At 40.7% G+C, this 22,376-nt stretch overlaps 2 protein-coding genes across 5 annotated transcripts in view; one reads left to right on the top strand and one right to left on the bottom strand.

The window, feature by feature from the left end:
* Nucleotides 1–17,558, bottom strand: part of ERCC8 (ERCC excision repair 8, CSA ubiquitin ligase complex subunit) — a 46,101-nt gene extending 28,543 nt beyond the window's left edge. The window contains exons 1-3 of the mRNA XM_060191313.1: nt 17,422–17,558; nt 11,362–11,457; nt 4,497–4,598 (exon numbers count right to left, since the gene is read on the bottom strand). Coding sequence (XP_060047296.1) covers nt 4,497–4,598; nt 11,362–11,457; nt 17,422–17,498 — 275 coding nt within the window. The 5' untranslated portion in view covers nt 17,499–17,558. The remainder of the gene's footprint in view (nt 1–4,496; nt 4,599–11,361; nt 11,458–17,421) is intronic.
* Nucleotides 17,559–17,663: 105 nt separating this feature from the next.
* NDUFAF2 (NADH:ubiquinone oxidoreductase complex assembly factor 2) overlaps nt 17,664–22,376 on the top strand; it is a 445,591-nt gene continuing 440,878 nt past the window's right edge. For all 4 annotated transcript variants that reach the window (XM_060191304.1, XM_060191305.1, XM_060191306.1 and 1 more), the window contains exon 1: nt 17,664–17,854. In XM_060191304.1, coding sequence (XP_060047287.1) covers nt 17,728–17,854 — 127 coding nt within the window. In that variant the 5' untranslated portion in view covers nt 17,664–17,727. The remainder of the gene's footprint in view (nt 17,855–22,376) is intronic.

Below are 22,376 nucleotides of genomic sequence, written 5' to 3'. Positions count from 1 at the left end.
CTTTCTGTTTTGTTTTGTTTTTTTCTCTCATTGCTTGAAAGAATCAGTCAGCTACACTGGACATTCAGAGGACTGGAGGGGGCAGTGGTTTTTCTTTAAAAGAAGAGATCATCTATTTTGCTTCTGCTTTTTCCAAATATGTTTTTTTTAGCACTAGCATTCTTAGAATTGCTGAATGCGTCCCACAATACTGCTTCTAAGCAGTGAATTTATGAAAGGCATATTCTGCCATGGAACTACATTCCCAGTTCTATAAGGTCATTTAACTTTGAACAGAAGAAATACTCAAATTATTTATTTTATATGAAGATTTTCATAGAGAGAGAGCGAGAAACCAGAGGACCACTATGGTACATGTGGTATTGGAATCTGAACTATTGGTAGAAGCATTATATATGTAAGTCCTGTGATTTAGCAGCTAAGCAGTTTCTCCCTTGGCTGAACTATTATTCTCACATTTGTTAAGTATTTTAGTCAGCGAAAGTTATCGTTTAGTATTGTGTCCAAACACACTGAGTAAAGCGAAAATAAGTATCAGGACACAATCTAAGCCCCACTAATGACAATTTTTACAGAATTTTTTTTAACATACCATTTGTGTTAACACATTTTCCTTTTATTTTCTTTTTTAAAGATCTATTTATTTATTATAGAGAAAAGGGGAGAGGGAGGGAGAGAGAACCAGAGCATTACTCTGGATGCCTGGGATTAAACTTGGGATCCCATGCTTGTAAACCAATGCTTCATCTACTGCACCATCTCCACGGCCACACTTTACTGACCATGTTATTAAAGTTACATTATAAAATCTTTAGAGGTGCCAGGCAGTGGCACACCAGGTTAAGAGCACACATTACAGTGTGTAAGAACCCAGGTTCCAGGCCAGGTGGTGGCGCACCAGGTTGAGCGCACGTATTACAATTTATAATATGCAAGGACCCGAGTTTGAGCCTCCGGTCTCCACCTGCGGGAGGAATGCTTTGCGAGTGGTGAAGCAGTGCTGCAGGTGTCTCTCTTCTCTGTCTCTCTCCTTCTCTATCACCCACTTCCCTCTTGATTTCTGGTTGTCTCTAGCCAATAAATAAAGATTAAAAAAAAAAAAAACCGGGTTCAAGCTCCAGTCCCCACCTGCAGAGGGAAAGCTTCAAGAGTGGTGAAGAAGGGCTGCAGGTGTCTCTCTGTCCCCTTCCCCTCTCAATTTCTCTCTGTTTCTACCCAACAATAAATAAGTTAAAAAAATTTTTTTAAAGTCTTTGGATATAAAAATATTTAACTCATTTTGTAAAAATGCTCACCATATGCCCATTCAGACATCCAAAGTCATGCTTCTAAAGAGAGTCTCAACTTAGGGAGTCGGGCGGTAGTGCAGTGGGTTAAGCGCACATGGTACGAAGTGCAAGAACCCGCATAAGAATCCCGGTTCGAGCCCCGGCTCCCCAAATGGAGGGGAGTGGTTTCACAAGCGGTGAAGCCGGTCTACAGGTGTCTTTCTTTCCTCTCTGTCTTCTCCTCCTCTCTCCATTTCTCTCTGTCCTATCTAACAGCAACGACATTGATAACAACAACAATAGTAACTACAACAACAATAAAAAACAAGGGCAACAAAAGGAAAAAAAAAACAGGGGGCTGGGCAGTAGTGCAGCCGGTTAAGTGCACATGGCGCAAAGTGCAAAGACCTGCCTTAAGGATCCCTGTTTGAGGCCCAGGGTCCTCACCTGCAGGGGGGGGTCGCTTCGCAGGCAGTGAAGCAGATCTACAGGTGTCTGTCTCTCCCCCTCCCCTCTGCGTTCTCTCTTCTATCGATTTCTCTATTCCATCAAAAAAAAAAAGTAAATAAATAAATACAAAAAAACTTAGAAAAAAAATGTCTGAACTTAAGAAAAAAGTGGACTGGAGTTGGTGGACTGCACCAAAGTAACAGACTGTGGGGTGGGGGGTGGGGAGGGCTCAGGCCCTGGAACATGATGGCAGAGGAGGACCTAGTGGGGCTTGTATTGATATGTGGAAATGTTTTGCATGTACAAACTACTGTATTCTACTGTCAACTGTAAAATATAATTCCCCAATAATGAAATTAAAAAAAAAGAAAAAAGTAATAGTAGATCATAGCTTCTTATAGAGTAAAATGATGTAGACTGTAGGATATATACTATTCTGCCATCTAACACATTAAGATGAAAATGTTAAGAGAAAAATGAATTAAATCAACTATTGAGATTCTTTTACCTTAGAATTTTTTTTTTGGTTGTTGTTGTTTGTTTTTAGATGGTGATGGGAGAGTATAAAATGGCATCTTGGGGCTGAGTAGTCGTATACTTGGTTGTGCACACATTACTATGCACAGGGATCTGGGTCCAAGCCCCCAGACCTCACCTTCAGAGGGGAAGCTTCACGATCGGTGAAGCAGTGCTGCAGGTGTCTCTTTCTCACGCCCTCTCTACATCTCCCTTCATTCTCAGTTTGTCTTTATTCAGTAAATGAATAAAAATATTGAAAAAAATAATCTGGTGCCTCTTACCTAGCTCTGTATCTGAGGTGTTATTTTATTTTCTAGTAAGTTTTGCTATAACAATACTGCTTTCCATTTACATGGTGGCTGGGGATCCTCACTTCCACCCCCACCCCAACAACGGCCAGCTCTGCCTTTCAGTATTGTTTTGGATGGAATAAAGGGCCTTTGGTACCTCAGGCATGAATGTTTTTAAGCACAGCCACTATGCTACCTCTTCAGCCTGGTTTTGTAGTTTTCAAAAGTGCTTTTTAAAAAATTATTACAGAAATAATCATAAACAATAAAAAGGCAAACTGTTTTATTTAGTTCTCATAGAAACCTTGCGAGAATGACAGAGCAAATGTAATTATCCCTAATGCAAAAGAATCTAGAGTTTAGATTTTTTTTCTAAATTTTTTTTTCCCCAAAGTGAAGTGTGGGAGTTAAGAAACAGCTGCAAATTCTACAAACAACCTATTCTAGTGCTCTGAGAACAGCTTTAATAAGGAATGGTTGTTGATATTATTTAATGCCCATGATACTCTTTTTCTTTTCTTTTCTTTTCTTTTCTTTTCTTTTCTTTTCTTTTCCCTCCAGGGTTATTCTAGAGTTTGGTATCAGCACTTCAAATCCACCGATCCTGGGAAGCCATTATTTCCTCTTTTTAACTCAATAGGACAGAGAGAAATTGAGAGGATGGGGAACCAGAGAAGAGAAAAAGATAGACACTTGCAGACTTGCTTCACAGCTTGTGAAGCTCCACTGTAGGGGGGGAGCTGGGGCTTGAACCTGGGTCCTTGTACACAGTACTGTGTGTGCTTAATAAGGTGTGCCACCTCCTGCCACCCCAGCACCCGCAAAATTCTTTCTCTTCAAAGCATTTTCTCCATCTCAGATCAAGTATAGTTGACAAAACTTAAGTAATTATTATGAACAATGTCACAAAACATTTCGTTAAACTTAGAAATAATTTTTTAAAATAATTTTTTAATATTTATTTATTTTCCTTTTTGTTGCCCTTGTTTTTTTATTGCTGTTGTAGTTATTATTGCTGTCATTGATGTCATCTGTGTTGGACAGGGCAAAGAGAACTAGAGAGAGGCTAGACAGAGAGGGGGAGAGAAAAATAGACACTTGCAGACCTGCTTCACCGCTTGTGAAGTGACTCCCCTTCAGGTGGGGAGCTGGGGGCTCGAACTGGGATCCTTAAGCCTGTCCTTGCGCTTTGCACCGTGTGTGCTTAATCTGCTGCACTACCGCCTGACCCCCAAAATACTTCTTACAAGATGGGAAATCAATAAAGGATAGAAAACTTGAACAAGAGAGAGAGAGGTGTTTTCAAGAGAGGTGAGAGGTTAATAGGGGTGTGTGTGTTTGGGCATGCACATATGCACAGGTTAAAAATGTCTGTGAAAGATTGTCTGAACATTTACTGTATCATTTTTATCTGTTTGTTCTAATAATATGAGTTGAAAAATCTAATTGGTATTTATAATTAGCCAAACCATTTAATGAATCTTATACCAAGTGGAACTTAAAACTATGGTGTGCCATGTAGGTATACAACGAGAAAGACGAGGCCAGAAATGTTTTTTCTTTTCCTTTTTCTTTATTTGATAGGACAGAATTTGAGAGGGGAGGGTATATAGGAGGAGAGAGAGAGACAGAGCTTCACCATTTGTGAAACTTCGCCCCTGCAGGTGGGGAACAGAGGCTCAAACCTGAGTCCTTGTGCATGTTAATGAGTGCTCTTAAAAAAAGTTTTAAATAAAATCCTTTTGAAAACTTGTAGCAGATTTGTTTTTGGAAAATTGCATGGGAAAATAGTAATGTCTGAATTTCAGTTATTATGTTCAAGGAAAAGTCACAAGGAGTAGCCATGAAAAGTATATCATTGAAACAATTTGCTTAACCCACTCATATGACTACAATTTCTATGTTTTTCATCTACAGAAAAACACACCCAACTGTTCATAAATTCATGAATTACATTTGTAATACACACCTGCCAACGGAACACACTGCTTTACATGTGTAATAAGGTTGTCTGCTGGAGTTCTCAAGATCATAAAGTACAATCACACCATCTGAACCGCCTGATAACATACTAACAAAAAAGTTCAAATTAATTTGCCATTTTTATATAATCCATTCATTCATGATTACATACTTCTGAAAATTACTGATCTCCAAATACCCAAATCTATTATGCCCACAAACACAAAGTAAATCTTCAGTAATGTAGACTTCAAAAAAAAAAAATCCTGAATTTTGTAGAGGAATGAATATAAATTAAATCCGTGATCATTTAAAATATACCTTGTTTATAAAAAGGATGGTAAGGTTGAAGAAGATATTTCTTAAGAAAGTAAAATATTACGGGGGGAGGGGTTGGGTCAGCAGGTAGCATAGTGGGTTAAGCATGGCGCGAATCGCAAGTACTGGTGTAAGGCTCCTGGTTTGAGCCCCGGCTCCATACAGGAGGTGAAGCAGGTCTGCAGGTGTCTATCTTTCTATCTCCTCCTCTCTGTCTTCCCCTCCTCTCTCCATTTCTCTCTGTCCTATCCAACAACAACGACATCAATAATAATAAACACAACGACAAAACAACAAGGGCAACTTGAAAGGGAAGGAAATTAGCTGCCAGGGGCTTGAACCGGGATCCTTGTGCTTTGTGCCACGTGCTCAGTTTAACCTGCTGTTTTACCACCCCCTGCTCCCCACCTTCAACTTTTTATGTTGCTGTTCCTATATTTCTATCTGGTTCTCTGGTAGATTCCTTAGTGAGGACTATAATATGGATTTCACATGTCACTAGAAAGTTGTCTTTTGTACTTAAAAACCAGCATGGCAAGGTATATAATACTTTACTTGCTTTTTTAAAATTCAGAGATAGGGAATGAAGCCAGAGCCATGTTATACACGGTAACACCATACACTATGCCCATACCCCCCACCCCACCCAAGTTTTTTTTTTTAATCTTGATTGTTTTAACAGAGATGGCAGAGAAAAGTGAGTGAATGAGAGAGAGAGTGAGAGAAATATAAGAGAAGAAATGAGATACAATACCACTCCATCATCCCTGGAGCTACTCCAGTGTCATTCCTAGTGCTCCCAAGCGATGACTGGGCTTGAACCTAGGGTCTTGCCCATGGAAAGGTGTGTGTTCTAACATGTGAACTATCTTCTGCCCCCAAATTAATTTAGAAAGGCTTTTAAAGTGTCCTATCTCTAGAATATCTGTCTGTTCTAGTTTTGGGTAAGATGTTCAAAATATGGCAGCTTACTTTCAAGAATTTCTAGTTCTGTCCCAATTTTTATCTGGGCTATCCTTTTTCTTGTTTCTGTGGTCCCTGTTCTGATCAATTTCAATTCTACTCCGAGCAGTTTCTCCTCAGTGTAGGGCTCTGTCCGGTAGGCGATCTTTACTGATTAGCTAGAAAGATAACAGAACCCAGACTGTTCCTTTGGGATGTTCCAGGAATACCCAAACACAAGCAATGTGCCATCCTCTCCCAGTCCCAGGTGTTAGTCCAATTAGTCTGTTGAGCTTTCAGCTAACTATTGGTTATTCTGGAGCTCAGGCCTACGACATTGCCAGTGCTTCTTACTGCTTCCGATACAGATGCTGACACTGCAACACATCTTCTTACTATTGGTTTGTTCCCACTCAGCTACATTTTATGGTTGGTGGGGAAAATTTATGACATAGACTTGCTAAAAAGTGTCATATAGTAGTTTTTGTTTTTGTTTTAACTTTTGCCATCTTACTTTCTTTGCTATTTAAAGTTCCTAAGACAAAGAATCTGTGTTAAAAGCCAACATACTTCTTTCATCATTGAGACAATCTTGCTACAAAAAAAAAAAAAAAAAAAGGGCAGAGGGTAGATAGCATAATGGTTATGCAAACAGACTCTCATGCCTGGGGCTCCAAAGTCCCAGGTTCAATCCCCCACGCCACCATAAGCTAGAGCTGAACAGTGCTCTGGTTTAAAATAAATAAATAAATAAATAAATAAAAAATCTGTTAATCCAAACTGTGCTTAATGATATATACATTTTTTTAGTTTTAAAAAAATATTTATTTATTCCCTTTTGTTGCCCTTGTTTTATTGTTGTAGTTATCATTGTTGTTGTTGCTGAAGTCATCGTTGGATAGGACAGAGAGAAATGTAGAGAGGAGGGGTAGACAGAGAGGGGGAGAGAAAGATAAGATACCTGCAGACCTGCTTCACCGCCTGTGAAGCAACCCTCCTGCAGGTGGGGTGCCATGGGCTCGAACCGGGATCCTTACACCAGTCCTTGCGCTATGATATATACATTTACATTCTGGTGTAACCTTCTTATCTTGTTGTGAGCCAGTTACAAAGGGGTCATGATCTAGAGAACGTTCAAGTAGCATAGATTTATAGACTTGTTTTATGAAGAAGGTCAATACTACTTTATAGAACAATTAGGTTAGTTTCAAAGCAATTTTTCAAAGTTGCTTGCTCAAACAGTTCTAAAATCCAAATGACATGTAGTAAGAGACAGCATAGTAATGTCATAATAAAAACATTTTTATATTGGGGGCCGGGTAGTGGTGCATCCAGTTAAGCATACATAGTACTAAGGGCAAGGACCATTGCCACGGAACTGGGTTGGAGCCTCTGGCTCCCCACATGCAGGGGAAAGCTTCAGAAGTTGGAAGCAGGCCTGCAAGTGTCTTATCTTTCTCTCTCTCTCTCTCTATCTCACCCATCTCAATTTCTCTCTGTCTTATCCAATAAAATGGTAAAAATAGCTACCAGGAGCAGTGGATTCATAGTGTCAGCACCAAGCCCCAGTGATAACTATGGAGGCAAATATATATATATATTCGGTAGCGCAGCAGGTTAAATGCAGGTGGTGCAAAGCACAAGGAGCAGCAGAGGATCCTGGTTCGAGCCCACGGCTCCCCACCTGCAGGGGAGTCGCTTCACAAGTAGTGAAGCAGGTCTGCAGGTGTCTCTCTTTCTCTCCCCCTGTCTTCCCCTCCTCTCTCCATTTCTCTCTGTCCTAGGAAACAATGATGACATCAGTAACAACAATAATAATAACTACAACAATAAAACAACAAGGGCAACAAAAAGGAACATTTAAAAAAATAAAAAATAATAATCATTATCAAAGCTAAACTTTTAAACTTCGTCTAAGTGGTATTCACAGTATCAGATATTTTATCTTTGTTAAGATGACTTTCATTACTACTTTCATGAATTGGGTGAGAAAAAGTGAACCATTAGCTGACTGTGTATTTAAATTATCTGAGAATAAATAAATAAAAAAAAAGAAATAGTTGATGATACTGGGTTATGACGTCTTGGTTTTACTAACAAAACAAAATGATTAGAGATATTGGTTCCTATTTTGATATGGATAAGAAAATTTAGCAGGGGGGGTTGGACAGTAGCTCAGTGGGTTAAGTGCACACGGCATGAAGTACAATGACTGGTGTAAGGATCCTGGTTGGGAATCCCTGCACATACAGGGAGCAGGTCTGTAGGTGTCTGTCTTTCTCTCCCCTTCTTTGTCTTCCCCTCCTTTCTCCAATTCTCTCTGTCCTATCCAACATCAATGACATCAATAACAACAACAATAATAATAACCACAACAACGATAAAACAACAAGGGCAACAAAAAAAGGGAAAAAAAATAGCCTCCAGGAGCTGTGGATGCATGGTCCAGACACTGATTCCCAGCAATAACCCTGGAGGCCAAAAAAAAAAAAAGTAAATTTGGCATTAAGATGCATGAAAGTAACAGGGTAGTTCAAAAGATATAAAAGAAAATCCAGGCTTCTGAATGATAAGCAAATGCATCTTCTATAGTTGTTAACATGTTATCTAAAATGTAGAATTCTTAAAATTCTAAATTTGGAAATAAGTGCTTTTATAAGTTATTGATAGATTTGTATAGTTTGATTTCCATCTTTGTTTTTGGTGATATTACTATAGTGCTTATGATATGGTAAATACTAACATAGATTTTGAGAAAGTTATATGTAAAATTAATTTGAGAAAAATCAGCATTTTCCCTTAAATAAGCATCTCACTTTTTATTTCTCTGTTGTCAAAAGGCAACACAATGCAAATCTTGGCTACCAAATCATTTACCATATAATAAAGGGGAAAAAACACTATAATGAGCTTTTTTTTTTTTTTTTTTTAACCATAGCACTGCTCTGCTCTGCTCAGCTCAGCTCAGCTCAGCTCAGCTCAGCTCAGCTCAGCTCAGCTCAGCTCAGCCCAGCCCAGCCTAAAGAGAAATTGAACCTGGGATTTTGGAGTCTCAGACATGAGTCTCTTTGCCTAACTATCATGCTCTTTTCCCTACCCTATTGTGAGAATCTTGACTTTACATACTTTTTTTTTTTTATAAAGACTCTCCAGTCTGTGCTTCTCAGTGATATTTCATATGCAGATAATAATTTCCCTTATTTCTAACTGATGCTGCAAACTGGCAGCCTGCTGGATTCATGTAGTAGGTTGCTGGCAAAGTCATCACGTATTTTTCTGTTTTTTTGTGCAGAAATGCATCATGACTTTTCTGACAGCTCAATATTCCAGTGTCTCGAATGGCTACAGGAATACTGCATTTCTTTCCCACACTAGCAACCAAGGCCACGAGAAATCCGTTATGTCATGCTATGTTTGTATTTGCATCATTCTTTTCTAAGCAAATGTTCCATGGCTGCCTTTGATTAGGTGTTCTGTTGTGCTGGGAAAAGGCCTAGGAGATGGTTCATTCAGCAGAACACATACTTCACATATTTTATCATGTTCACTCCAGCCATCACAAGGGAACACCACACAAAGAAGCTTCACATGTGGTGTGGTAGTGCTGCGGTATCTCCTCTTTTTCTCTGGAGGGTAGAGGGGTGTGTGTGTGTGTGGGGCCCACTAGGAATGGCAGAAATCATGCAGGCTTAATTAAAGCTTTGGTGAAAAGTTTGGCAGAAAAAAAAAAAAGCCAGGAGGGTTGGCAAAATAGCTCATGTGGATAGTAGGACTGTTTATAACATGAGAGTAGCCCAGGTTTGAGCCTGGCCCCCACTGTATTGGAGAAAGTTTAGGTATTGTGGTGTCTTTCCCTCTTTGCCTAAAGAAGTTGGTTCAGTGGTCTGGGAGGTGGTGTAGTGGATAAGGTACTGAACTCTCAAGCATGAGGTCCTGAGTTCGATCCCAGGCAGCACATGTACCAAAGATATCTGGTTCTCTCTCTCTTTCTATCCCTCTCATTAATAAATAAGTATAATATTTAAAAAAAAAAGGAAGAAGGAGGAAGAGAAGAAAAAGAGGAGGAAAGAGAAGAAGGGGAAGAAGGAGAAGAAGAAGAAGAGGAAGAACAAGAAGAAGGAGAAGGAGAAGTTGTTGTTGATGTTGGAACAGAGCAGTAAAGCCCTAGTGACCACAAAGGAAAAACAAAACAGGAAAAAGACAAGTATTACCACTGCTCATCTTTTACATTTAACCATGTGTTTAATGAGAATTTGTTACTGTATATGTTTTTCATATACTATTAAGTAATTAGAAATAAAAGTGCGATTCTTTAAATCTGCCCTCTTCACTTAATGTAACTAATAATTCACTATAATATTAAAATTCAAAGGACAAATATGACATGACAAACTTTATTAAATACTTTGACACTTGTAATTATAGAGTACATAAAAAGTTTTGAAATTTCTTCTAAAAGCAATGTGAGGTCAAAATGAGCTTTAAGTGATTTGTATTATTTTAAATTGTTTTATTTTATTTATTTATTTTCCCTTTTGTTGCCCTTATTGTATCTTTTTTTTAAATTGTTGTTATAGTTATTATTGTTGTTATTGATGTCGTCGTTAAGATAGGACAAAGAGAAATGGAGAGAGGACGGGAAGACAGAGATAGACACTTGCAGAACTGCTTCACTGCTTATGAAGTGACTTCCCTGCAGGTGGGGAGCTAGGGGCTTGAACCAGGATCCTTATGCTGATCCTTGCACTTTGCGCCATGTGCGCTTAACCCGCTGTGCTACAGACCAAATCTCAAGTGATTTGTATTTTTAAGACACTGAAGACAGTGCAGCTGTACCAGACCTGGATGCTTGAGGCTCTAGGTCCACACAGGCCAGAGCTGAGTAGTGCTCTGTTCCCTCTCATGAAAGTAAATAAGTAAATCTAAAAACAAAAAACAGATTTGTATTTTTTTTTTCAAAGCACTTTAGCTGTTGTGTGACTAATGGGCTGAAAGCAGGGAAAGTACAAATGATAATACTGATTATCTCAATTTTCATAATCAATTTACAAATTCGCTGTTACTGCTCCTCTTTATCACTAAGGCAGATGAGAATTAGAAAAGTGAGGTCAACTATCCAAGATAATCTAGTTCATATGTGGTAATCAAGTCAACAGAAACTTAAATACAAGTATGGTTTGCTTCAAGCTAATTGTCCTAAGATATACTTTTTCTTTTTATATTTATTTCCCACTGGGACTTTTGAGAGTAGCAGCTAAATTAAAAAAAAAAAAAAAAAGCATCCAAAAGATATACTTCAACACTTAAAAGACATTTGCATTTAAAAGAATTTCAGTGTTTAACAATGGATATATTTATATTGAATAAAGTCGGTTGGTTTCTGTAAATCATTATTTCCTCAATAAAATGATCTGAAAAAAAAAGTAGTTTGGAAATGTTTATTTGGCAACATTTGGTAGGTCTGGTAATCTGTATCTGAAATTAATAATGCCAGATGAAAATGTTACACTTTTGAATTTTTTGGAATTTACATACTTAATCCTAAAGCAAGATTTTACTGCATTTCTCTTAGGGGAAAAAAAAAAAAGACTGAATAGGTATAATAAACTTACTATCTCCCCTCAACAGGTTCAATGTCAAGGGTGTTAATGCCACTGCCATGGATTCTTTCAACATCTCTGTCTTTGTTTAACTCCAGTCCTAAAACCCTGTAAGAAAACATGAAAATTAAAAAGAGGAAAGAGATAGTAATTTTACATAAAAATGTCCTTAATCAAGATTATGTGTAGCATGAGAATTGCAAGTAATGCTTCATATTCTACCATATACCCATAAATTTTTTTTTAAAACCAGGGCATTGTTCAGCTCTGGTTTACTGTGGTGTGGGGGATTGAACCTGGGACTTTGGAGTCTCAGGCATGAGTCTCTTTGGATAACCATTATGCTATCTATCCCTATGCCCATAAAGTTTAAAAGACCTCATACAAAATGGAAAAATAGCAACAGCACTAAAAAGTATTTCTTCTGGAGCATCATCTTAAAATTTATTTTAAAAGAATATTTTATTACATTCTTAATAAAATAGTGACTAAATTTTTCATCAAAAGTTAAATTCTGATAAACTTAACTGAGGACACCTAGTGGACAAAAGTTCACATTACAGTATCATAGTTTACCCTTTGGTTCAAATACCTACTGTAACTGAACTTTTTTTCTGAACTTATAACATTACAAAATATTAGCTAAAAGCCTTATTTGTTAACACTGAAATCACTGGTAGTAATAAGGGATAATCCTAAGTGGTAGGTTTTCTAGCTTTTATTATTAACTGTGTTTTCTGAATTAGCTGAACTACATACTGAACTTAGCTGAACTACATACTGAAGTGAACTTAGCTGAACTTACATACTGAAGTGAACTACATACTGAACTTAGCTGAACTACATACTGAAGTGATCTTTCTTTCTTTTTTTAAATTTTTTTAATATTTATTTATTTTCCCTTTTTGTTGCCCTTGTTGTTTTTCATTGTTGTTGTAATTATTATTGTTGTTGTTGGTGGTGTCGTCATTAGACAGGACAGAGAAAAATGGAGAGAGGAGGAGAAGACAGAGGGGGAGAGAAAGACAGACACCTGCAGACCTGCTTCACCGCCTGTGAAGTGACTCCCCTACAGGTGGGGAGCTGGGGGCTCAAACCGGGATGCTGACACCGGTCCTTGCACTTTGCGCCACATGCACTTAACCAGCTGCGCTACCACCCAACTCCCGTGATCTTTTTTTTCCCTCCAGATCACTATCCTATTCTCCTACTTCTGAGCTTTACTGTTTCACCGGAAAATAACTTCTATTTTTCCAGTGATATTTCCATTTTTTCTTTAAGTGTTTTTTTTTCTGTTGATTTTTCAACATAATCAGCAATATATCTGTTATGTAATACCATATAAACATGTCCCAAGATAATCAATCATCTCTTTCTTAAGTTTTCTTCTCCTAAAAGTGAGATAGATGGTTCCTATAATCATTATTATATTGATTTACTCAATCCCACTAGATATGATCAGTCTTTCATCTCCACTCCTGCCTCCTTCCCCACTCCTTCATCTTCATCTCCACTCCTGCCTCCTTCTGATGTTAACCAGACGTGGGCTTTGATTTCTCCCTTCTCTCCAAACCCCTATCGCCTGAGCTTGCCAGTTCCCACCTGGACTTTTTTTTTTTTTCTCAACCTGCTCAGCTCAGGTTCTGTAATTTGATTACAGCCCAACTTAATCCCTACTTGTGCTAGGAAGCCTTCCTCTGCCCAGAGGAGAATTCTCGTGACTGTGAAGTACATTACTTGCAGTGCACAACCTGCATATGCCTGATGTTCTCTTTCAATCCTCAGCACAGAATGTGGCTTCTTCCTCTTTTTCTTGTATATGTGAAACTCTTCTACAAGAAGAAAAAAAAAAAAAGTCTTTGGGGCTGGCTGGTGGCGCACCAAGTAGAGTGGACATTACCATGTGTGAGGGCCCCAGGTTCCAGCCCCTTGTCCTTCTCGACCTACAGGCAGAAGAAGCTTCACTAGAGGTGGAGCAGTGCTACAGGTATCTCCCTTTCTCTCTAGCTCTGTTTCCTTTTCTTTTTCTCAAGAATTTTTTTTTTCTCTTTTCCTCAAGAAAAACTTTTTTCTCTAAAACAAAACAAAACAAACAAACTAGCAACTGTGGAGTAGTGCAGTACTGAGACTCAAGCGATAACCCTGGCACCAACCAGTGGTTTCCCCCCCCACCCCTCTTTTGACAGAGGGTGAAACAGAGAGGCAGAGGAAAGAGAGACGCCTATAAGACTGCTTGTGAAGCTTACTCCTGCAGGTAGGAACTAGGAATTTGAACCCAGGTCCTAGTGCATCGTAACCTGTGTGCTCTACTGGGTGCATTACCACCTGGCCCCTAAAATAAGTCTTTCAAAAAGACTTTGGAGATAGGGAGATAGCACGATGGCTATACAAAAAACCTTCAGTGCCTGAGGCTCTGAGGTCCCAGGTTTAATCCCTAGCACACCATAAATGAGAGCTGAGCAGTTCTTTGGTCTTTTTCTCTGTAACTCTCTTTAAAACAAACAACAGTGGGTTAAGCACAGATGGCCCAAAGCACAAGGACCAGCCTAAGGATGTCGGTTCCAGTCCCCGCCCACCTGCGGGGAGGGGGGGTAGGGGGGAGTCACTGCATAGACAGTGAAGCAGGTCTGCAGGTGGCCATTTTTTTCTCCCCTACTCTGTTTTCCCCATCTCTCTCGATTTCTCTGTCCTATTCAACAACAGCAGCAATCACAACAACAATAACAAGGGGGAAAATAACAAAAGGGGGAAAATAGCCTCCAGGAGAAGTGTATTTGTAGTGCAGGCACAGAGTCCCAGCAATAACCCTGGAGGCAAAAAACAAACAAAAAGACTTTAGGAGAGAGTTGTTAGGAGAGAGGAGTTAAGATGAAGAGGAGAAAGGAGGAGGGTAACATCATAGGGAAACAGGGTGGAGGTAGGTTAGAGTTTGTTTGGAAGGAAGGCATATAAAACCCAGCTCATTTATCAGGTCTAAGACTTGCTCTCAAGAGCAGCTTGCAGGATTGGTGCTTGTCTGACTTTTGGGCTTTAATGAGGGCTTCCATTCATTTGGGGCTAGGATTGGCTCTTCAACATCTAATTATATGAAGCAAGCAATGATCTTTATGATGAATAAAGGTGCTTGTCTGCTAGTTTTGGGACATGCAGGCAGAGTGTCTGTGTTGTCAACCTCCTATTTTAAACCCTTACTATTGACTGTCATAATTTCTGGATAAAGGAATTAAGTGTGTCCCGTGCGATTCTTTGGGTAAAGACTCTGGGAAATCTGTTACTGGTTTTCTCCACAGCTCATGCAAGTTCCTTTTTTTTTTTCTTTGCTGATTTTGCTCTGTATAATTGTCATAATAAATTATTCCATGAACAACTGAATACAACTATAAGCTGTGATTTTTTGCCTCCAGGTTTATTGCCGGGGCTCGGTACCTGCACGACAAATCTACTGCTCCTGGAGGCTATTTTTTCCCTTTTATTCCCATTGTTATTTATCATTGTTATTACTATTGTTATTGTTGGATAGGACGGAGAGAAATTGAGAGAAGAGGAGAAGACGCCTGCAGATCTGCTTCAACACTTGTGAAGCCACACCCCTGCAAGTGGAGGCCAGGGGCTCGAACAGGCATCCTTGCACCAATCCTTGTGCTTCGAGCTTAACCCGCTAGCTACCACTCAGTTCATATATGCTGTGTTCTTAATCCAGCTAGAGAATCATCATACCTGGGAATAAACTTTGGGATTCCACACAACAGGACATAGGAGTAGAAAGGTAAGAGCTGGACAGTGGTGCACCCTACTGAGCAAATATATTACAATATGCAAGGACCTGGGTTCAAGCCCCTGGCCCCCACCTGAAGGAGAGAAGCTTCACAAGTGATAAAGCAGTGCTGCAGTTGTTTTGCTCTCTCTCTCTCTTCCTATCTCCCCTTCCCTCCAGACTCTCTGTCTCTATCCAATAATAATAATAAATGTATATGCATATGTATATGGAAATAATTCTTTAATTCTTCATTACTTGTCCAATTTCATTTCTTTCCAAGTGTATAGTTGATTGCTCAATGGGCATGCTACTTAGTTTATGTAACCAGAAAAATGGTAGTTTTGTTGCCTCTGTGCTTCTGAAATAAACACACAAGAAATTTTTACAAAAATGGATAATTGAACAAAGAAATTAGCCAATAAAGTTAGAGTATGCCCAGCAAGCAACAAACTCAGATGAATAGTGAGCCTGCTTTGTGAAGTGCAGCCCAGGCTGGAGGTTGGAACTTGGCCCCTTGATGGATCAAGTTTCTCTCTTTTTATCTGAAAAAGTCAGCCCAGAGTGGGGAGGCTTCAGCCAAGGTAAAAAGGAAACCCCATCGATTTAATGTGATCTGAGGCCCATAGCTTAGGAGCCTATGTGTCCTCTGCATCCCTGTAGATCTGAGCACATTCTGTGGTCTTAAGTAGGAAAGTTCCAAGCTGCCCTAATATCAGGACCCATCTTTTTCAGATGTAGCATAGAGTATACTGTCCAGCCTCCCTTCAGAGGATGGAACATTCTCTACCACTGTTGACCCAAGTTGGGGGCCCACAAAGGGGTCTATTGTGTTGTTCCTGATAGAAATGACCAGTAACAATGGAGAGAGGGATCTATTCGAGGTCTAGGCCCATCATGTCTGTTTGGTAATCTCAGGACTCCCCAATTAGGCCCCCAGCTGATGGGGCAGCCTGATAATGACTAAAGGGTCACTGTTAAAGTATGCCAGTCTCTTGCCCTTATTCAGCTTTTGCAGTCCTTGCTTTGATGAGGTCAGCTTTGGAGTGAGTGAGAACTGTAATAGGAAGTAGGTGAGGAGGAGGTCTAAGTCTAAGTAGACACTATTTCATTATGAACTTGATACTGACTCACTACAGACTATTGTGTATTTTTGCTTTCGTGTATATATTTTGCCCTAATTTATGGATATATGTGAACATATGATCTATCTACAATATTTATACCCCTTTCCCATATTTGGGAGCTACTCTCTTCCCTGATCCAGCTTTCTGGTCCTTTTTCCAGCCATGACATCATCTTCCCAGACAATAATTAGGATCCACCTGCATATTAGATTTCAGGCTCAGGAAAAAACAAACAAACAAACAAAAGCTAGTATAGACACAGGCCCTTTGGAATATAACTAAAATATGCCTACTAGCTATCTACAAAACGGAGGACCCCCTCCCGCCAACTCTTCATCTGCACTATTCCAGCCTTTAGGTCTTCGATTGGTCAATAATTTGTTTGGCTTTGTATGTTAACTCTCTTTTCAACCACCAGGTTCCAGATGTTACCATGATGCCGACCAGACTTCCCTGGACAGACAACTCCACCAATGTGTCCTAGAACTCCGATTCCCCAGAGCCCTTCCTCACTAGGGAAAGAGAGAGACAGGCTGGGAGTATGGATCAACCTGTCAACACACCTATGTTCAGTGGGGAAGCAATTACAGAAGCCAGACCTTCCACCTTCTGCACCCCATAATGACCCTGGGTCCATACTCCCAGAGGGATAAAGAACAGGAAAGCTATCAGTGGAGGGGAGGGGATACAAAGTTCTGGTGGTGGGAATTGTGTGGAGTTGTAACCCCTCTTATCCTATGGTTTAGTCAATGTTTCCTTTTTATAAATAAAAATTTTCAAAAAAGGAAAAGAAAAAAAATAAAGTGCATCAATGAAATGCAAAGTGAAATGCAAATGATGCCGAGTGAAACTTAAATTGAATATAAATAGAACTATAAAATAGCCGACTGTAAGGATGTTGACAGTACTGTCTTAGAATGTTTAGATAAGCAGATCGTACTTTTTAGCACTCTGGCTAAAGACATATTGGTACTCCAATAATCCCATGTACATTTCTGCCACCTGTTGATTCGTACGTTTATCAAAAGTCATTTTGTGCTCCGGATCCTGCTAGTGCTAAATTTACTTCTCACCCTGTTTCTTCGTTTTACTGTGTGATGAAAGTGATTGAGAGGAGGCTAACACGGCTATTGTTCCAGATTTTAATTGACCCATTAAGAGAGGGGGGAAAACAAAAACAGCTTTCTTTACCTCCGTGTGGACTCCGCTCTGCGGAGGCGAAGCGGGTCGTCTAAACCGGCTTGTCGAGACGACAAAAGTCCCAGCATCCTGCTCCTTCACATCGGCTTGAGCACTGGGCGCCGCCATGACAGAGTGCGGAGGCGGGGCCGTAACAGCGGCGCCTCCTATTGGTCCAACAATGCTGCGGTCCGACTAATGAAAAGCTCGGTTACTGGGAGGTGTGAGCACGGAGGCGGGAGGGACTCCCCGGCCGGGGGCGGAGTCAGGTGCTGAACTGTCGCTGCTGCACATCCCGCTGGTCCCCAGGCTGCCGGCATGGGCTGGGCTCGGGAACTGTCCCGTGTCCTGTGGAGATCGCTTTCAAAGAGAGTCAAGCAGCCAGTGGGCACAGATAAGTTCGGGAACAAATACTACTATATCCCGGAGTACAAGAACTGGAGAGGTGAGGGCGGCGATTGCACGGCGTGACACGGGGGGAAAGTGAGAGCGCGGGGTGAACGGACACCACGTGTGCTGCGTGCGACGCGCGATGTCACCAGCCGCGAGCTGGTTCCTTGTCGCTCTGGCCGCTTTCGCAGAGCTGCTTTGCGGGTTTGACCAGCCCGACCCGTGCGCCCGCGGTGTAGACTCACCCTGCCCGCGGGGTCGCCGCACACAGATCACCGCTGCTCTCTGTGTAGACGGAGGACACTTCAGTGTTGGTGCATGGCTCTGGGCGACAGAAGCAGACACGAGTCCACGGGGGGTTCACCACAGGGACACGGGTAAGGGCTGGGAAGTAGCCTCCTACCGCGGAGTGGTGTAATTGAAAAGGGGTATGTTGAACCCAAGGCCTTCCTACACGCGGTGTAGACAGCGTGTCTCCGATGCATACTGCACAAGCAAAACTTGTCAGAAGTGGGTTCAGGCACACTGATTGAATGTGGGGGACAGATCCTCTACTAGGCTCCACGCTGCTTATCTCTCGACTTTGCACTTCACGACCTAGTTAGACCGACTTTAAAGTAACATGGCCTTAACCTTGCGTGTCTCTTGATTCGCGAATTGAATTGGGAGGTTTGGGGAGTTAAGGGGGGGCGTCTTCGAAATGCAAAAGGTTTCAGGCTATGCAGGCAGGAAGACTTGGGCTGGAGTTTTGCTAAGGGATGATGGACAAAGTATTTCTGTTCCCCAGTAACTTAGAAATAATAGCAGTATCAAGAAGCACTAAGCCCTTTGCAAAACTGTTCCATTCATTACCTATAACTTCTGTCTTCTTTTTTTCCCTTTTCCTTTCCCCCTTTTCCCTCCCCTCCCCTCCACTCCCCTCCCCTCCCCTTCCCTTCCTTGTATTGCTAGTACTCACTGGCAGCAGATCTTTTCTTTCCTTTTCTTGCTTCTTATATCCCTTCTCTCCCGCCATGCTCCCCTCCCCTTTATTCCTTTCACTGTCTGTCTCTGCTTTACATAGAGGGAAGCGGTGCTGAGAGGAGACACCACTGCTCCACCTCTCCTGAAGCTTCCCCTGTGCAGATGCTCCAAGTGGCAGATATGGGGTTCAAGTGAGGTCCTTTGCCTTAGCAAGGGGTGTGCTCTCTCTGGCTGAGCTATGTTCCACTTCCTCCCTTAACTCATGAAAGGGAACACCCTTTTCTTCTTTATAGAATACACAGAGCTTGCACATTGGGATTTATCAATCACAGTTGCTTACTTGTCCTTTTTCTGTAATTTCTTTTAATGTCATGGACTTAGACTTGTGTCACTAGTGAATTTTTTTTTAAATATTTATTTATTCCCTTTTGTTGCCCTTTTTATTGTTGTTGTTATTGATGTCATCGTTGTTAGATAGGACAGAGAAAAATGGAGAGAGGAGGGGAAGACAGAGAGGGGAACAGAGAAAAAATGGAGAGAGGAGGGGAAGACAGAGAGGGAAAGAGAGAAAGATAGACACCTGCAGACCTGCTTCACCGCTTGTGAAGTGACTCCCCTGCAGGTGGGGAGCCGCAGACTTGAACCAGGATCCTTATGCGGGTCCTTGCGCTTTGCACCACCTGCGCGCTTAACCGCTGTGCTACAGCCCGACTCCCACAGGTGGATTTCTAAACCCTGTCAGAGAAGGAGATCTTTCTTTCTCTCTTCCTTTTTAAGTCCTCTAAGAGCCTAGAATGGGAAAATATTTAATAGGATGCATACAGAGGGAAAGATATTTCTTTTCTGTAAATTATCACTCACATTAAGAAACAGGTAAGACATTAGACTGACTTTTAAAAATCGAAGTATCATTTACATGCTATAACATTGAGCTTTATATGCATGTTTTATGATTGCCAATAAGTTCAGAGTTAGGTAACCATCACCACTATCAAAATAAAGAACAGCTCCCCCCCACTTTACTTATTTTTATTCAAGCACTGCCCAGCTCTGGTTTATGATGGTGCTGGGAATTAAATCTGTAACCTTTGGTGCCTCAGGTATGAAAGTCATTTGCATAATCATTGTGCTGTTCCCTCAGCCTCTGTAAAGTTTTTTTTTTTTTTCTCCAGGGTTATTGCTGGGCTTGGTGCCTGCACCATGAATCCACCGCTCCTGGAGGCTATTTTCCCCCCTTTTGTTGCTCTTGTTGTTGTAGCCTAGTTGTGGTTATTATTATTACCATTGTTGATGTTGTTCGTTGTTGGATAGGACAGAGAGAAATGGAGAGAGGAGGGGAAGACAGAGGGGGAGAGAAAGATAGACACCTGCAGACCTGCTTCACCGCCTTTGAAGCGATTCCCCTGCAGGTGGGGAAACGGGGGTTCGAACCGGGATCCTTACGGGTCCTTGCGCCACGTGCGCTTAACCCACTGAGCCACCGCCCGATCCCTGCCTCTGTGAAGTTTTATCATGCCCTTCCCCACCCCACCTCACTCCCTCTTTCCTTATTAGCAGTACATTCCCTTACTCTATTCCTATTCAAATCCTTTGGCAACCACTGATCTGTTTTTATCATATAAATGTTTCATATAAATCATATAAATGTATCATAAATGTTTTTATCATATCTTTTTTATCATATAAATGGAGTCATACAAAATATTGTCTTTGGAGTCTAGATTACTTCATGCAGTATAATATAGTTGATATTCATGTGCCAGTTTGTAGAAAATAAAAGACTTGGGTGTGGCTTTGGTTGGGGTTTAAACAAATGAGTTTATTTTTTTTCCCTTGATATATATATTTTAAACTTCTTTATTGGGGGATTAATGGTTTACAGTCGACAGTAAAATACAATAATTTGTACATGCATAACATTTCCAGTTTTCCACATAATAATTCACCCCCCACTAGGTCCTCCTCTTCCATCATGTTTCAGGACCTGAGCCCAGAGTCTTTTACTTCGGTGCAATACACCAACTCCAGTCCAATTTGTGCTTAGTGACAAATGGAGACAAATGTTTATTACATTACAGTTATTTAGCTACAGCAGAATAGGCAATGGGGACAGAGCTAGGCTAGTCATGATGCGGGAACAGCCATGAGTCTTTTAAGCTAAGTTTATCAGAGCTAGGCTACACATGTGCAAGCCCTGGGAGAAGCCGCATTGTTGTCAGAGGAGAGTGCACAGGAACAGCTCGCTGCATCTGAGTTGGCAGGAACAGAGAGAGCATTTCCTGGAATGCAGGCGCTTAAATAACTTCGGATGTGCCCACAATCCCTTGTAGGATTGCGTAAATCTGTAGTATGCTCATAGACTGACATCAGCCCTATGCGAATCATGTTCCTGTCCCAACATCATCCTGTCTGCGTTTGTTTAAACCCCAACCAAAGCCACGTGTGAAAGTCTTTTTTTTTTTTTTTTTATCTTCTACAAACTGACACACGGATATCAACTATATTACATTACTTGAAGGAATCTAGGTGCCAAAGACCGTATTCAGTCTGGACTCCATTTATATGATTGCTAAAAGTATTCTGTTTTATGCATTTGACACTGTCTGTACATTCACCAGCTGAAGTACATTTGGGTTGTTTTTACCTTTTGTATTTGTGAGGAAGGCCTCTGTAGACATTTCTGTTCATGCTTTTTGTGTGGAATTAACTTTCTGCTTCTCTTGGATAAAATACTTAGGAGCTAGATTGCTGGAATTTGTGATAAATGCATATATGACTTTATAAGGAAATGCTAAACTGTTATCCAAGTTGACTGTACGGTTTGGTATTGTTGCCAGCAATGCATGGAAATTCTATTTTCTTTTAATGGTACTTGCCTTACAGTTTGTTATTCTTTTTATTTATTCATTAGTGAGAAAGGTAAGAGGAGAGAGAGAGAGTGTGTGCTGCCAGGGATTGAACTGGGGACTTCCTGCTTGAGAGTCCAATGCCTTATCTAGTGCACCACTTCCTGGACTACAGAAATGCTATATTCATATTTTCACCAGTCATAGGCATTGTCAGGGATTTTATTTATTAATTTTTTAAAAATAATTTTTATTAGTGATTTAATAATGATTGAAAGATTGTGGTATAAGAGGGGTACAATTCAATACAATTCCCACCACTAGAGTTCAATATTTCCTCCCTACCATTGGAAGTTTTCCTGTTCTTTATCCATCTGGGAGTATATACCAAAGATCTTTATGGGATGTAGAAGGTGGGAGGTTTGGCTTCTGTAATTGCTTCTTCGCTGGATATGGGCGTTGACAGGTCGATCCATACTCCCAACCTGTTTCTGTCTTTCCCTAGTAGGGCAGGGCTCTGTGGAGGTGGGGCTCCAGGATACATTGGTGAGGTCCTCTGCCCCGGGAAGTCAGGTTGGCATCATGGGAGCACTCCATAATGATCCTGGGTCCATGCTCCCAGAAGCATAAAGAATAGGAAAGCTTTAAAGGGGAGGGGATGAGATACAGAGTTCTGGTGGTAGGAATTGTATGGAATTGTACCCCTCTTATCCTATGGTCTTGTCAATATTTCCATTTTGTAAATAAATTAAAAAAGATATAAAGCAG

The sequence above is a fragment of the Erinaceus europaeus genome, chromosome 5 (assembly GCF_950295315.1).
Source record: "Erinaceus europaeus chromosome 5, mEriEur2.1, whole genome shotgun sequence".
Classification (NCBI taxonomy): domain Eukaryota; kingdom Metazoa; phylum Chordata; class Mammalia; order Eulipotyphla; family Erinaceidae; genus Erinaceus; species Erinaceus europaeus.
The sequence above is the reverse complement of the archived record's forward strand: the minus strand, read 5'-3'. Positions and strand labels throughout refer to the sequence as shown.